Genomic DNA, 17,960 nt, shown 5'->3' with positions numbered 1-17,960 from the left:
CACCTGTGTTGACTCCACACTCCTCCTGTCCAAACCTTTACCCAAATATTCTTCTACTACACCAAAATGCTAGTTTCTTGTAAAGATACATCCCTCATATGAACCAGATATGCAGGCAACTGTAGAATTTAAATTTTGGACTTGAGCTGAATTAAGAGCTATAATTAAGGATTTCCCCAAACCCAGGTAAGACCAGCAACTGTTCACAGAAGACGTTAAAATTCTTTTGGGTGCATCCAACCTAAGGTTACCTGACCTATATAAACTTGTATGCATGTTAATCAGAACCGTAGATGCTAAATCCTGTATGACAAAAGCTGATTGGACTGACCTGGAAAAGGACCTACAGGATCCCTCTTCCAATAAACCTGAGGGTTAAAAAAAAAAGAAAGGCCTGGAAAGTAGGGCCATACTTGAAACATTTCCAATAGAAATTGATGGGACCATAATTCAATAATGCAAACTGATTCAATAATTCAACAATGAAACTATAGGAGATTTTGGGAATAAAGTAGAAAATACTTTCTGACAATATTTGGAAGTTAAAGAAGGTGCTGATTAGAACAAAGGTAGAGGACTCGTGCTTTCTGATTTCAAAACTTCCTACAGCCCCCAAGAAGATAAAGTACTTAGGAATAAATCTAACCAGGGACGTAAAAGACCTATACAAAGAAAACTACAAAACACTACTGCAGAAAACCAAAAGAGACCTACATAAGTGGAAAAACATACCATGCTCATGGATAGGAAGACTCAACATTGTGAAAACGTCAATTCTACTCAAAACAATCTACAGATACAAATGCAATCTCAATCCAAATTCCAACAGCATTTTTTAATGAGGTGTAGAAACAAATTGACCAACTTTATATGGAAAGGGAAGAGGCCCCAGATAAGTTAACATTAATGAAGAACAACATAGTAGAAGGTCTCACACTACCTGATTTTAGAACCTATTATACTGCCATAGTAGTCAAAACAGCCTGGTACTGGTGCAACAACAGATACATAGACCAATGGAACAGAATTGAGAACCCATACATAAATCCATCCACCTATGAGCAGCTGATATGTGACAAAGGCCCAAAGTCCATTAAATGGGTAAAAGACAGTCTCTTTAACAAATGGTGCTGGCATAACTGGATATCCATCTGTAAAAAAATGAAACTGGATCCATACCTCACACCATACACAAAAACTAACTAAAAACTGATCACAGACCTAAATATAAAACCTACAATGATAAAGATCATGGAAAAAAAAATAGGGACAACATTAGGAGCCCTAATACATGGCATAAATAGTATACAAACCATAACTAACAATGTGGAAACACCAGAAGAGAAACTAGATAACTGGGAGTACCAAAAATCAAACACTAATGCTCATCAAAAGATTTCACCAAAGAGTAAAAAGAGAACCTACAGACTGGGAAAAAAAATTTGGCTACGACATATCTGACAAGGGTCTATTGTCTAAAATCTACAAGATACTGCAACACCTCAACAACAAAACGGCAAATAATTCAATTTAAAAAATGGGCAAAGGATATGAACAGACACATCACCAAGGAAGACATTCAGGTGGCTAACAGACACATGAGGAAATGCTCATGATCATTAGCCATTAAAGAAATGCAAATCAAAACTATACTGAGATACCATCTCACCCCAACAATGCTGGCACTGATCCAAAAAACACAAAATAACAAATGTTGGAGAGGTTGTGGGGAGACTGGAACTCTTATGCACTGCTAACGGGAATGTAAAATGGTACAACCACTTTGGAAAAACGATCTGGTGCTTCCTTAAAAAGCTAGAAATAGAAAACCATATGATCCAGCAATCCCACTCCTAGGAATATATCCTAGAAGAATAAGAGCCAGCACACAAATAGACATATGCACACCCATGTTCACTGCAGAACTATTCACAATAGCAAAAAGATAGAAATAACCTAAATGCCCATCAACAGATAAATGGATAAACAAATTATGGTACATACACATGATGGAATACTATGCAATGATAAAGAACAATGATGAATCGTCGAAACATCTCACAACATGGATGAATCTGGAGGGCATTATGCTGAGTGAAATAAGTCAGTCACAAAAGGACAAATATTGTATGAGACCACTAGTATAAGAACTCAAGAAGACATTTACACACAGAAAAAAAAAAACACTCTTTGATGGTTACAAGGGTGGGGAGGAAGGAAGGGGGATAGTAGACAAGTGTCGACTTCGGTGAAGGGAAGGACAACACCCAATACAGGGGAAGTCAGCACAGCTGGACAAAAGCAGAAGCAAAGAAGTTTCCTAGACACATCCAAACACTTTGAGGGACCGAGTAGCTGGGGCTGGGGTCTGGGGACCATAGTTTCAGGGGACATCTAGGTCAATAGGCATAACATAGTTTATAAAGAAAATGTTCTACATCCTACTTTAGTGAGTAGTGTCCAGAGTCTTAAAAGCTTTCAAGCGGCCATCTAAGTCACATTTATTGGTCCCATCCCACACAGAGCAAAGGAGAATGAAGAAAACTAAAGGCACAAGGAAAATACTAGCCCAAAGGACTAAAGGACCAAGTGAACCAGAGACTCCACCAGCGTGAGACCAGAAGAACTAGATGGTGCCTGGCTACCACCAAAGATGGCCTTGACAGGGAACACAACAGAGAGTCCCAGACAGAGCAGGAGAAAAATGTAGAACAGAATTCAAATTCACGTAAAAAGACCAGACTTAATGGTCTGACAGAGACTGGAGGAATGGCCGAAACTATGACCATTCCCGAAGCCCACTTTTCAGACAAAGATTAGACAGGCCTATAAAACAAAAAATAATACACGTGAGGAATGTGCTTTTTAGTTCAATCAAATATACAAGACCAAATGGGCAGCTCCTGTCAGGAGGCAGGATGAGAAGGCAGGAAGGGACAGGAACTGGATGCATGGACACAGAGAACCCGGGGTTGGAAGGGGGAGTGTGCTGTCACATTGTGGGGATTCCAACCAATGTCACAAAATAATATGTGTATAAATTTTTGAATGAGAAATTAACTTGAGCTGTAAACTTTCACCTAAAGCACAATTGGAAAAAAAAAAAAAAAAAAACTTCCTGCAAAGCTATAGTAATCAAAACACTCTGGTGTTGGCATCAAGATAGATACAGATACCAACGGAATAGAATTGAGAGCCCATAAATAAACCTATACATCTATTGAAATTGATTTTTGACAAGGGGGCCAAGTTCATTCAGAGAAAGAATAGTCTTTTCAACAATTGTGCTGTGACAAATAAATTTACACATGCAAAAGAATTAAGTCGGATACCTCCCTCACATCATACACAAAATTTAACCAAAATGGATCAACAACCTAAATATAAGGTAAACCACAATGAGATGCAACTTTACATCTACTAAGATAGCTATAATTTAAAAAAGGAAAATTGCAAGGGTTGGCAAGGATGTGAGAAATTGGAACCTTCATCCATTGCTGGTGGGAATGTTAATGGTGCAGCCACTGTGGAAACTGTGGAAAACAACTTGGTGGTTCCGCAAAAAGTTCAACATAGAATTACCATATGACCCAGCAATTCCACTCCTAGGGATATACAGGGACTCAAACAAATACTTGTATGCCACTGTTCATTGCAGCATTACTTGCAGTAGCCAAAACGTAGAAACAATCTAAGTGCCAATTAATAGATGAATGGATAAACAAAATCTAGCATATCACACAATGGAGTATTATTCTGCCATTAAAAGCAATAAGTTCTGATACATGCTACAATATGGATGAACCTTGAAAATATCATGCTATGTGAAATAAGCCAGACATAAAAGGACAAATACTTCTGATTCCATCGATATGAAATATCAGGATAGGCAATTTCATAGAGACAGTACATTAGAGGTTATAATAGAGACAGAAAGTAGATCAGAAGATTACTAGGGACTGGGAGGAGAGGGGAAAGGGGGGCTATTGCTTAGTGGGTACGGATTTTCTGTTTGGGGTGATAAACAGTTTTGGAGATAGATAGTGTGATGGTTCACAGTGTTGTGAATGGAATTAATGTGACATGGGCCATATGATCCAGTGGATCCAATAGTGCCTGAAGTGTCAGTGGCAGATAGAGTTGCTGTTTAGAGCCTTTTGCAGGTCCCTATAGGAGGATCACAGCACAGACCCTTAGGATTTTGGAGCAAAGCTCTTCCATCCTCTGCAGATAACTACTCTCCTTTTAACAAATAGCTTCTAGCTTGCTACTGAGTCCAGCAGAGACTGAAATTTTAATCCTGAGCTACCAAGTTACTATGTGACCCGAGCTTCCCATGTTGTCTGACCCAACAAGCCATAACTTTGGGCATGCAATGTAGAACTCCATCATCAAGTGGAAGTGGTATATATGAGACTGGGCTCAAGCAGGCCCTGAAGGCGCAAGTAAGTGATATGAGGAAGTGGCCCAAATGCCTGTGGTCCCCACTCCTGCTACATTATCTTTTCTCTCCCAGCCTGCACCTGTGGCCTCATAGGGAGTTCCCTACAATCAGCTGACTGAGGAAGAGAAGCCTGGGCCTGATTTACAGATGGTTCAGTGTGATATGTGGACACCACCCAAAAGTAGACAGCTACAGCACTACAGCCCCTTTCTGGAACTTCCCTGAAGGACAATGGTAAGGAGAAATCCTCCCAATGGGCAGAACTTCAAGCAGCGCACCTGGTTGTTCATTTTCTTGGGAGGAAAATGGCCATATGTGTTATTGTATACCAATTCATGGGCTGTGGTACATGGTTTGGCTGGATGGTCAGGGATTTGGAAGGAACATGATTGGAAAATTGGTGATAAGGTATGCGGATATACCTTTTAAAAAAGTGAAGATATTTGTGTAACCACGTGAATGCTCACCAAAGGGTGACCGCAGCAGAGGATACTTTTAATAATCAAGTGTATTGGATGACGTGTTCTGTGGATACCAGTCAGTCTCTTTCCCCAGCCTTCCCTGCATGCAACGATTCTGTCAAAACTACCATTCTGGATTTATAGAATGCCTTATCCACTATCATGGTATTCCACACACCATTGCCTTGGATCATGGAACTCACTTCACAGAAAATGAAGTGCAAAAATGGGCCTGTGCTTATAGAATTTACTGGTCTTAACCTGTTCCTCGTCATCCTGAAGCAGTTAGCTTGACGGGATGGTGGAATGGCCTTTTGAAGACTCAGCTAAAGAGCCAGCTAGCCGGCAATACCTGGAAAAGCTAGGGTAATATTCTCCAGAAGATTGTACGTGCTCTAAGTTAGCATCTGTGGTGAAAAGAATTCCTTTATATGGCCTTTTGCCTTGATTCTTTGGAGAAACAGCTTGGGAGATTTTCCCCCAAGCCCTGAGGAACCCTGGTGGTGCAATGGTTAAGCACTCAGCTGCTAACTGAAAGGTGGGTGGTTCAAATCCACCAGGGCTCCACAGGTGAAAATACCTGGAGATCTGTTCCCGAAAAGATAATAGCTTAGAAAACCCTATGGGGCAGTTCTACTCTGTCCTATACGGTTGCTGTGAGTTGTAATGGACTCTATGGCACACAACAACAAGCCCTGAGGAGTTGTTACCTTTGTCCTAGTTCTTTGGAGAAACTATTTGGGGGGACCTTCCAGGTTGCTTTCTACCCTAAAGGTTGTTACTTTTGACCAGAGAAGAAGTTAGTCTCTGCTGGCAGAAAATGTTGCTTTTGTATGAGACCTGAGTTGATACACATCTCATGAGCTTGTGACTCTCCCAAAATGATTGGCTGGGCAAGTCTTGCAAGGGATTGGTCGATTTATTATTCAAACAGTGGCTCCATCCAATAGGATTGAGTGACTTATACTCCACCAAGGAGATTGGTCAGTTTGTGGTCCTGCTGGGAAGGCCATGCCTTGACATTGACAAGGTGTTTGCTTATATAAGTGGCCAGTTCCACAGAGGAAGAGAGAAGAGAGGCAAGGAGGGAACCTTAAGACCAAGAAAAGCCTGGTGCAGAGTGGTCTGGACCCAGGGTTCCTGTGAGGGGAACCTCCTAAAGACAGCTGTAATACGGGTCAAGGGCTTTAACACTGAAGATGCAGAGGAGACTTGAAGGGGCCCAGTGGCAGAGAGCCAGCAGCAAGAGGCCCAGAAGGGGGCCTGGCAGCAGAGCTGGCGTTGATGTCAGAAAGCCACTGCTAGGAAAGCAGCTAAGAGAGCTGAGCAAGCTGCTACACTGGCTATGAGCTGTGCCAGTCAGCAGAAGAGAAGCTGACAACAGGGAGGCCGAAGGCAGAGATGCTTGCACACCAAGAGGGGGCATGCATAGCCAAGAAGGGGCCTACCTGCTTGCACAGTTGAGAGGGGTACCTTCCAGCTTGCATGGCCGAGAAGGGCCTGCTTGCATGGCTAAGAGAAGCTGAGAAATTAGAAGCTCTCCTGCACTGAAGAAAGGAGGGATGTGCTCTCCACCTTGGGGGAGCCTTCCAAAACCTCATCCGTGTGCTTCCTGATCCTGATCCCAAGACACTCCTGTTACTTCCAAGTTGATCCTGGTCCCAAGTTGTAGCCTGTTACATCTCTAATAAACCACATAACCATGAGTATGGTCTGTGAGTTCTGTGTGGCCATTGCAACAAATTATCAAATCAAGCAGAGGAGAGAGTGCCATGGGGGGAACGACTGGTGTTAGAAATGGTGAAAAAGTTGGAGAGTGGAGGTATTTCTGACCTCCACTTCATAGGAACCAGCTTTGTGCTGATCCTGATTCTTATCCCTCAGAAATTTAGACATTGATAACATTGTATTACAGCCCCAATATATGGTGCTGTTTTCCCCATAACCAGGATTCAAGGTACAGGAATCAAGGGGTGAAATGGGAGTGGCATCACTCACTATCGCCCCTGTAATCCACTAGCAAAATTTTTCCTTCCTGTCCTGTGACTTTATGCTCTGCTGGTATAGAGGTTTTAGTTCCAAAAGAGAGGGGAATACTCCCAACTGGAAGTTAAGACTGCTACTTTGGGCTCCTCATGCCTCTGAACCAACAGGCAAAGAAGGGAGTTACTCTACTGGCTGGGGTGACTGATTCAAATTACCAAGAGGATGTTGGACTGCTCTACACAATGGAGGTACTGAAGAGTACATCTGGAATCCAGGAGATCCCTTAGTGCTACCATGCCCTGTGATTAAAGTCAGTGGAAAACTACAACAACCCAATTGTAATAGGAGAACTTTCTTGGACACCAACTGAAAGGACAATCCTGACCATAAGAATCAGCACTGAGCTGGTTCCTATGAGGCGGAGGTCAAATATACTCCTGTTCTCCAACTTCTCCACCATTTCTGACACCAGCTGTTCTTCCCACAGAACTCTTTCTCTATTGGGTTCAATAATTCATTGCAACAGTCACAGGGAACTCATGGAAACATTATAACTGCAGTAACAACTGTTAATAACAGAGAAGGATATAAACAAAGAATATAAACAGAAATGAAGATATACAAAGGACAAGGTTTGGGAGAGGTCCCAGCATGAAGCTTCAACGTCTAAAAGGAGACCTGCTGTCTTAGTTATCTAGGGCTGCCATAACAGAAATACCACAAGTGGATGGCTTTAACACAGAGAAATTTATTTTCTCACAGTTTAGGAGGCTAGAAGTGCGAATTCAGGGCGCCATCTCCAGGGGAGGCTTTTTCTCTCTCTGTTGGCTCTGGGGTAAGGTCCTTGTCATCAATCTTCCGCTGGTTTAGAAGCATCTCAGACCAGGGACCCTGGGTCCAAAGGACGTGCTCCGCTCCTGGCTCTACTTGCTTCGTGATAATGAGATCCCTCTCTTCTCTGCTCGTTTCTCCTTTTATATCTCAAAAAGAGATTGACTCAAAATACAACCTACTCCTATAGATTGAGTCTTGCCTCATTAATATAACTGCCTGTAGTCCTGCTTCATTAACATCATAGAGGTTAGAATTTACAACACATAGGAGAATCACATCAGATCACAAAATGCTGGACAACCACACAATACTGGGAATTATTGCCTAGCCAAGTTGACACACATTTTGGGGGGACACAATTCAATCCATAACACTAGGTTACATCTCATAGGAGACCTGCTTATCCTTCATCAAAACCAATGTTCATTCTCACCCATCAAGAAACTTTCAAACAGGAAACTCAGTGACATCACTTGGCAGGCTTGGCTATTGGTTGCTCCACAGCTCTCGGCCAGGGTTCATTCTTTACATTCTGCTGCCACTGTCTGGGTCTGCTTGTTGTCTCCACTTCTTCTGGTACCACTGCAGCCACTCCTTGCATTGCCACTATAGGCTTATTCAGTCTGGGAGGGTCATAGCACAGGGCCTCATGTTCAAAGGGTGTGTTCTATCCTGGCTCTTGGTGACCAAGAAGTCCTGTCTGAGGCTCTGTGTTCTAGGGTTTTCATCAATCACTGGTTGGGCCCACCAGCCAATCCCAATAAGGGTCAACTACTGGATGAGGCTTTGGAACTAGGACCAACAGGCCAATTTTTTTGTTTTGTTTTGAGTAAAGATATTCCACACCATGCACCAATTCAGGCAGGACTACTAATGGCACAGTGCCTTCAGGAATGATGGTTTGGGTCACCTCACCAGGCAAAGAACCACAACCAGCTGAGGTGCTCGCTGAGGGCAAGGGGTATGTGGAATTGGTAATGGAATTACCAATAGCTATGACCATGTGATCAGTTGAAGAAATGAGGACTGTAATTGTTATGATTATTTCTTTCTTATTTTGTTATTAATGTTTGTGTATTTGCTTTCTTCCCTATCTTATCCCCTTGTTATACACCATAAGATGTATTGGCTTTACATCATAGTATTTAAACATGGTAAATTACATTTTAAGTATTTAAGTTACAGGATATCGAGAAGAGTAAACATCACCCAAGGACTTTGCATCCTCTTCTGGGGAAAGGGTTAACGTATTATCAGTCATATGCTGGATACTTGTATCATGTAAAGTGGATGCATCATTTTGTAATTCTCTTCACTGGACATTAAATATGATTTAAGGCAATGTGTATGGGTACCAAGTTGACAAGGGGTGAACTGTAATGGTTAATCTTAATGTGTCAACTTGGCTAGGCTATGGAGCCCAGTTGTTTGGTCAAACACCAGTCTAGATGTTGCTGTGAAGGTACCTTGTAGATGTGATTAACACTTACAATTAGTTGACTCTAAGTAAAGGAGATCATTGTTATCATGTGCCGTCAAGTCAATTCTGACTCATAGTGACCCAATAGCACAGAGCAGAATTGCCCCATAGGGTTTCCTAGGCTATAATCTTTATGGGAGCAGATAACCAGTCTTTTATCCAACAGAGCAGCTGGTGGGTTTGAACCATCACTGAGCTTTTGATTAGCAGCTAAGCGCTTTCTCTTAATAATGTGGATAGGCCTCATACACATTATCTTGATAATGTGGAAGGCCTTAAGAGAAAAACCTGAGGTTTCTGGAGAAGAAGGAATTCTACTTCAAGACTGTAACATAGAAATGCTGCCTGAGTAGCCAGCCTGCCAGCCGCCCTACAGATTTCATATTGAAGACTGCAAGAGGTAACCCAATAACCAATATATATATAAAACTTTGACACCTTAACAACAAAAAGACAACCCAGTCATGAAAGAAAGAAAACAACAAATGTTGGTGAGGATGTGGGCAAACTGGAACCCTTACCCATTGCTATGGGAATGCAAATTGGCACAGCTTTTGTGGAAAATATGGTGGCAGTTCCTCAAAAAAACTAAAAATAAAACTACCATATGACTTAGCAATTCCAATCCTAGGTATATACCCAAAAGACTTGAAAGCAGAAACTCAGAGACTCATATACCAATGTTCATTGAAACACTATTCACAAGAGCCAAAAGGTGGAAACAACCTAAATGCCCATCAACAGATGAATGGATAAACAAAAGTTGGTACATACATACAATGGAATACTACTTGCCAGCAGGAGAAATGGTCTTGATACATGCTACAGTATGGATGGATCTGGAAGACATTATGCTGAGTGAAATAATCACAAAAGGACAAATATTGTATGACCTCACTTATATAAAAAGACAAGAAAAGACAAATGTATAGAGAACAAAGTTTATTAATGGTTACCAGGGGTGGGGGGGAGGGAGTTAATGGTGATGGACATATCACGTTGATTAAGGGTATGGTTGCAAAGCTGATTATTGTAATTGCTGTCCATAAGTTGTACACCTGTAAAAAGTTGAGCTGACAAAAGTTGTGTGATAGATATATTTACTATAATGACAAAAAAAGAGTAGCTGTTAAGGCTGATTATGTACAACCAAAAACCTCATTGGATTTGGTGTCTTGGTTTGGAGGTTTAGGGTCATGGTTTCATGGAACATCCCAGTTAACTGGCATAATAACATGTTTAGTGCCTCTGTTATGTCTGCTAGTTCGATACGAAGTGTCTGGGGTCGTAAAAGATTGCAAGTGGCCATCCAAGGCACAAGAATTTGTCTTTATTTGCCTGGAACAACAGAGGAAGAAGGAGAGTCAGCAATAGGAGGAGAATATGGAATGTGTGGCTAATTACCTCCATGAACAACTGCCTCCTTTGCCATGAGACCAGAACTGGATGGTCCCCGGCTACCATTATTGAACATTTTGATCAAATATTCTAGAGATGAATTCTGATCAAAAGGGGGAAAATGCAGAACAGAATTTAAAATTCTCATAGACTCTGGACTTTCTGGAGCCGTGGAAAGTGTACGAACCCTTGAAACTATTGCCCTGAGATAATCTTTAAACCTTAAACCAAAAATATCCCCTGAAATCATCCTAAAACTGAACGCTCTCTCCTAATAGACTAAAGACTACCCAAATTTATCCTAGACCCCTCACAAAATGACAAGTGAGAGCATTTATAGATTTAACACAGACAATGGAGGCCAATTTTTTCTCAGATTAAGACATCTCTTTATGAAATGACTGTCTTCAGTAAGAGACCCTCTCCTCTGGGAGTCCAAACATGAACAGGCCTTCTGTAACCTGAAAAAGGATCCTCAATAGCTTCCTTACTTAGGTATCTCTAACTACAGAAAGCCCTTTCGTCTATTTGTGCAGGAGCTATCTGGACAAGCCCTTGGGGTTTTAACTGAACTTCATAGGAACCATCCAAGACCCATTGCTTACTATAGCCCACTCTTGACCCAGGTGCAAAGGCTTATTCCATTTGTCTCAGGTCAACAGCTGCCACTGGAAAACTTGTCAATGCTTCTGCTAAACTAGTTCTAGTCTCCCTGCTTGGCCTCATGGATCCTCACATAGTACAGACATTACTACTGAGAACATATAGCACTTTTTAGCCAGCCAGTTAATCTCTTATGAGATTTTATTACTCTCTCACGTGACTATTCACTGCTGCAACACCCTGAAACCTACCACTCTCCTGCCCAGAAAGGCAACCTCATCATTGTCTTACCTCAGTTAGGGCAATTTCTGTACCTCACTCAGATTCATTAGCGATTCCTATTGAGAACCCTGACCTAATATTATTTGTTTATGGATCATACCTCAAAACTGAAAGTTATCAAGCAGAATATGGTATTTCTAACCTAAGCTCTCCTTTAGCATATAGCCCTCTACCTGAGGTAAAAATCAGCCCAGATGGCAGAATTTATTGTACTTAATAAACCAAAACCCACTGCCGTCAAGTTGATTCCAACTCATAGCGATCTCATAGGGTTTCCAAAGCTGTAAATATCTATGGAAGCAAACCGCCACATCTTTCTCCCACGAAGCCACTGGCGGTTTCAAACTGCCAACTTTCTGGTTAAAAACCAAAAAACCAAACCGTTGCCATCGAGTCGATTCCGACTCATAGGTTAGAGCGTGTCAATTAGCCAAAGACCAGAAAGTAAACATATATACTGACAGCAGGTATGTTTTTGAAGTAGTATATGACTTCGGGATACTTTGGGAACAATGAAGGTTTCTCATCTCTGCTGGAACTCCTACCAAAATGAACAGCAAGTTAAGGAACTTTTGGATGCACTCTTACTTCCTAGGTAGGTGGCTATTATAAAGACTGAGGCCCAAGCAAAAAGAGATAATATGCAAGCTAAAGGAGATGCTCTAGCAGATCATTATGTGAAACAAGCAGCCTTGTTAAGATCTAACTAAATCCTCAAAGGATAAATCTCTGGAAATATTCAAAGAGGCCTTTATAAAGTGTCATTTAGCCCGATTCTGTAAGGGAAGAATGGAAAGAATCTGGTTGTATCCTTCACTCACAAGAGAGCTGCCCATTGGCACCAGATGATTTCAAATGGATATTAGCTAAATTTCTCCATGAAACTCCTAAGGTACAAATTTATTACTATCTTAAATCAACATTGGAGAGGAAACTTTAAAAAGACAGCTGAGGTTATTTTCAGGCCATGTATCACCTGTCAACAACACAATCCTGGAAAAACTGTAAAGGTAGGATGTGGCCAGGAACCAAAGCCTCAAGGCCCTTTGAACACCTTCAGATAGATGTTATCCAGCTTCCACCCTCCATGAGATCTGAATATGTTTTAGTTATTGTATGTCCGTTTTCAGGATGGTTGAAGCATTCCCTTACTGAAAAGATACAGCCCTTACAGTCACTGAAAAGCTGCTTTATTTTATGTTTCCTACTTGGGGCATCCCAACTTTTATATCAAGTGACTGAGGCACACACTTTATGGGAACTGTTATAAAAGAACTCTCTAAGGCATTACCCCTTACTGAAAAACTACAGTGTCCTTAGCACCTACAAAGCTTATGGAAAAGTTGGAAGGACCAATGGCATCCTTAAATTAAAATTAGGAAAACTTTCAGAAGTCCTTGAGCTCCTTTGGCCAAAGGTACTCCCACTAGCTCTTATGGTCTACTCCCTCAAGGTTATCCTCCTATGTACTGGTAACTGGAAGGCCCATATATTTAGAGATTTCATCAGCCTGGGAATCCAAACCACTACCTCTGCAGAATGATCAGGAAGTCACTGAAAAGTGATCACTGATCAGGGACAGCCAGCTTCCCTATTTTTCGCCCCTGCTTCCAACTCAGGACCAAACCAGAGAAAGCCAAATCAATCACATAGGATGCCCCACTTCGAGTTAACCCACCTCCAGCTTCCCCAGGCCAACAACCTCTAATCAGCATACTCGAAGCCTTCCTATTTTTTGCTATAAAGTTTTCCCACTCACCCTGCCTGCCTTTGAGTCTCTTTTGAAAGCAAATGACTGTGGCTGACTCCCTTCCTACAGCAAGCTCTGAATAAATAGCTTCTGCTTGTCCTTCTTTGGATAGTCTTCATTTCATTTCCACTGAGGTAAAGATAATGGATAATGTTTGGACACCTCTTAAAAAGTTTTCTATCATAACACTTCTTTTACTTCTTCCAATAACTATCTTGTGAGAGAACAGAATCCTTCCATCCTGTGTGTCATTTCCATTCTTAAAAGTCACTTCCTATTTTCTCACTTTTCCTTTCTAGACACTGATGAAGACCTCCAGCCCCTCAGCAGGATGCTGAGTAATCTGAGCTTCGGCTTCTCTGACCCTGTGACCCCAGAGTATCCAGAAAAAAATTTCAAGCTCTTTAAATTTTTCAGAAGAAAGGCACAGAACATGGAGCAAGTCTTCTGCCCTGGGTGAAAGCAGAGACTCCCAAGGACACAGCTATGGATGAACAGGCACCAAGTGGGCTCCCTACAGGCCTTGGCCAAAGTCCTTGCCTTAGGTAGTAAAAGGTAACCTTATATTCTTCCTTCTCCTGGACTGGACACTTCCTAGCCCATAGAGACACTTTCCTCTACAGGGGAAATGACAAGTGTAGAAAAGGACAGGAATGCAGTTGAGAAAGAAAAGCAGCCAAAAATTATTTGTTTGCCCTGTTACTGTTCACAAAAGCAGCATGGGTTTCTAAACATATGGAGGTGAAGCCTGGAGAAAATATCTGACCCTAGGAATTCCACTTATTTCCTGCTCCTGCAGTCTGGTTAGAAAGAGAAAGCCGATGGCAGATCTGGCACACAGGCCAGGGGGTGAGGCATCACAGGTGCGTGGCAGCCAGCAGGGGAGCTGTCTGCGTTTGTGTACACGTGCACGTGTACACACGCCATGTGCACGCCCACAAGATGACACAGGCCCTCACGCAGGCAATGCACAATGCCATCCCCAATCAGGTTATGTTGGTAACAGTTCGTGTTCACCACTGACCCACCTGCTCCTTCTCAAGGTATCTGAGGACGTCACAGAATTCCCACACAACTGAATAGGAAGACATAACACATTTGCACTTAGCACTGTAAGCTTCACAGGGGTTCAGGGCAAAATTTTTCTTCTGTCTTCTAATGGACCTTCACTCATGACTATGCATGTTACATTCTCTCCTCCACAACTGTCCAACTCCATCTTCAAGAAATAAACAGCAAGCAAATTATTAGGGAACTGTGAATACCTGAACCCGACCTGGGAGGTTGCTCTATTAGAGGGAAGGGGAACCTGAAGGAAGGAATCCCTTGAACGACAGGATTAACTGAGTTTTTAAGTTACTATAAATGTGCATTTTCACGCACATAGTTTTTAAGACAAGTCAGTAATATCACCAAGAGCCTTCTCGCCCTTCTATCCCTATTAATTCCCCAGTGGTTACCGATAGATTCTCTTGTGATATTTTAATTTTTGTATTGAAACTTCAAAATCTGAAACCTGATGTTTCCAACTAGAAAGTTTAAGAAGAGAAAATAAGTTTACACATTTCATGATACATGATTTTATTTACATATTTGAAATTTTTTTCTTAGTCACCTTGATTACAAAAACAAATTACCTTCCACAGATAGGTTTTACAAATTTTGATAACTGACAGATTGCTACTTAATACTCAGTAATACTTATATAACTTCTGCATATATGTCTATGAAAAGTCTGCCTGATAGGACTAATAAATATGTTTACAACTCAGAAATAGACAACTAGATTATTAGTCGAGGGCTAACTCCCCATCACTGGGTCAGCCACGTGGACATGGGGTCCCCACATCACCAGCAAACCTGCTGCAGCAGTTCACACTCACTTAGTAGGCATTTCAAATAATTTCAGAGAGCTTATCGTTATTTCTGCATTTAACGAGACTATCATTAAATGCATCTGAAAACCAAAAGTTTACTATAATTGTAGATATTTGTAAAAGAACTATCACAGTGTATTTGAAAAGTGGCCGAAACTAAAGCCACGTCACATCCCCAGTAAGTATTTTCCACCTCTCTGGCCATGTGTGCATGCACACACACACACGAGTCTCCATCACAGTCATCCAAGCCTTCCTGCTTTTGTGAAATGTCTATAAAATACAGTATTTCAATAAAAGTATTTTAAGTCCTATCACAGTGCTTTAAATGTAGGACCAGGCAGTGTTTTGGTATCTTAATCCTTCCTGCAAAGTGACAGAGAGGAGCAGGCTGTGTGGTGACAAATGCAGGGCTCCTGGGACTTCCTGAAAGCCACCCCACAAGACTGAAGGAGCGTTTGGAGTGTGTGTGACCACTAGCAAACCCTGAAGAGTAACAAGAAGCATAAGGTCATGGTCAGAATCTAAGAAACAAAAACCTCTGGCTATAGCAGCAGTGAATTACAAACACAGGAAGAGCTAATACGTATGCCTTTCCATATAAGCTCTGTAAGAGCCAAAACATTGTCTTTTCCACATCAGAATTGTGATCACAGGTGTAGCAATCCTTGGTCACTGTTAATGCTACTTCTAACATAACTAGCTGAACCGTCCCTTTTAAAAGGAAGCTGAAGAGATACAAATTAAACTGAGCACAGGCCCCACCTTACATCCTAAGGTACAGGATGTGCCACTGCTTTTGGAGGCTGGCGGACAGTGAGCGGAACCCTGATGAGGATGGGGCCGACGGTGGCGAGATCTCTGCCGTCAGCGGCTCTCAGACCGGAGGCCACTCTACTCACACGCCCACTTCCTCCATGCCGTCCTGTGCTGAATATGGAAGGGTGCTGCAGAGGTGTAATGGGGACAACGGTATCTTGTGAGCCCTCCCTCCTCACATCGGCCTGTCTAAATAGCAAATACGGTATCACATCTCTCCATTGTGCTAAATCTATGAATCATTTTAAACATGATCAAAATCAAACGTCTTCCTAAGAAAAGGTGACATGATTTTAAAAGATCACCTTCAGGAGATCAAACGCTGGGCCGAGGCCTGCCCCGAGGTTCCCCTCACTCTCTCAGTCCTGGCACGGCTGTTACATCACCATTAAGACCTCGCTGGTTCTGAGTCTGAAACGAGTGCAGGTCATTTGGGCCCGTTTTTTCCTGCTGTCTTTTTGTGAGTGTGCTTCATGGTTAAATCTTGTTTCCTGGTTTGGTGGCAACCAGAAAAATCAAACAGTTCAGGTACATATTTTTAGACAAGGGACAAACCCAAACAGTTGTAAGCGTGAAGTGTGTGGTCTCTACTGATAAACACATACCAACCCTGGACTCTGCGGGGTACTGAATAAGAAAGAATAAATAAACACTTGACTTGGAACTCTTATCCAGTTGGATATGTTTCCCAGGAGGGAAAACCACCAGCTCTCATAAGTAAAGCCACTTTGGAAAGCAGTTAAAACAAACTACTAAAAACGAGTTTGCCACCTGGGAAATGAACGTTGGCTTAACCAGCGTGAACCGCACAAAGAAGGAGCCAGTGGCCTCTGCGTTCCTGGCATGTCGCTTCCCCTTATGAGTCCATCCCCTTTCACAAGGGAACGTCAGCTATCAAGCTTGTCCATTAATTTTGCCGCTGAGGGTGAACCCATCCAGTTAGCATATACACTATCGTTTGCATATCTTGGGAACACAGTGTTACTGCCATCGAATCTTGTGAGTGGTACAGGACTCTCTTCAGGCCAGTTCGGGGCTGACATGCCTAAAAATGAAAACAGATAATTTGTTCTGCACTGAAGAACCACAACTCCACTGTGCAGACAGTAAGGCCTTGGCAAAACTCCATTTGATGTCCAAACCAAACTTCTGGTTTCTGTGCCAATGACATTAATGATTGCGTTCCAGGTTTCCAAAACACTGTTATATTTAGGGGAAATAACAAGTGCTCTCTTAGTACAAATGTAAACTGCACAGGAACTACCAATTTGACTTTAAGGGCTTCAAACGCTCAGATCTGTTATCTTTTTGTTGAATTATTTACTTCCGTTTCTAAGGCAGTGTCAAGTTTCAGCACACTGCTGTACTAAGTGGGTGACCGCAACAGGAAGCTTCTGCACTATCGAAAAAATCCCGTAACTTAAAGGAGCCTGCGCATCTGTTGTTGAAGTCTGCCACGGTGGAGAGGACCTTCCCAATCGAGGGCGCATGCAGGCGAGCCCGCAGCATGGTTAGACAAATAGCACTAGACCCACAGCCAGCAAGTAATCATTGATTCAGGAGGCATGCAGAAAGGAACAGTCTCTGCTGAAAAACTTTAAACTCCAAGACCTTAAAACAACTGATCATGAAAATAGAAAAAAATTCAAATATGTAATCGAAGACAAAAGGAGGAGTTTTGGCAAGAACCGTATTTACTGTCCATCTCAAGACCACAACACCACAGACTACGCTCCTTAAAAAGCATTTGCTCCAGCTGTCAGCACTGATTTCACAGACGGCAACTGTCATGACAGTGGGTGATTCAAAGGATGTGAAAACGGCAGCGTGCGTCTGTCCTCCCGAGACCCCGCTCACTGCCCCGCAGTGGGCATGAGGCCAGGCCAGGCTGCTGCTCACCTGGCCCAGCGCGCCATGCCCTCGGGGCAGGCCAGGTGGCGGTGGTTGCTTCCTTTGTAAATAAATGCCTCCCCAAATCTGGCCAGTTTATCGAAGCAGTTAAATTAGAAGTGTGTGCACTTAACAG

At 42.3% G+C, this 17,960-nt stretch overlaps 1 protein-coding gene across 1 annotated transcript in view; it reads right to left on the bottom strand.

Annotated features, from left to right (window-relative positions):
* Nucleotides 1-14,802: 14,802 nt before the first annotated feature.
* RET (ret proto-oncogene) overlaps nt 14,803-17,960 on the bottom strand; it is a 31,396-nt gene continuing 28,238 nt past the window's right edge. Inside the window, exon 19 of the mRNA XM_023724845.1 lies at nt 14,803-16,979. Coding sequence (XP_023580613.1) covers nt 16,822-16,979 — 158 coding nt within the window. The 3' untranslated portion in view covers nt 14,803-16,821. The remainder of the gene's footprint in view (nt 16,980-17,960) is intronic.

Source organism: Trichechus manatus, unplaced genomic scaffold (assembly GCF_000243295.1).
Source record: "Trichechus manatus latirostris isolate Lorelei unplaced genomic scaffold, TriManLat1.0 scaffold00265, whole genome shotgun sequence".
NCBI lineage: Eukaryota > Metazoa > Chordata > Mammalia > Sirenia > Trichechidae > Trichechus > Trichechus manatus.
The sequence above is the reverse complement of the archived record's forward strand: the minus strand, read 5'-3'. Positions and strand labels throughout refer to the sequence as shown.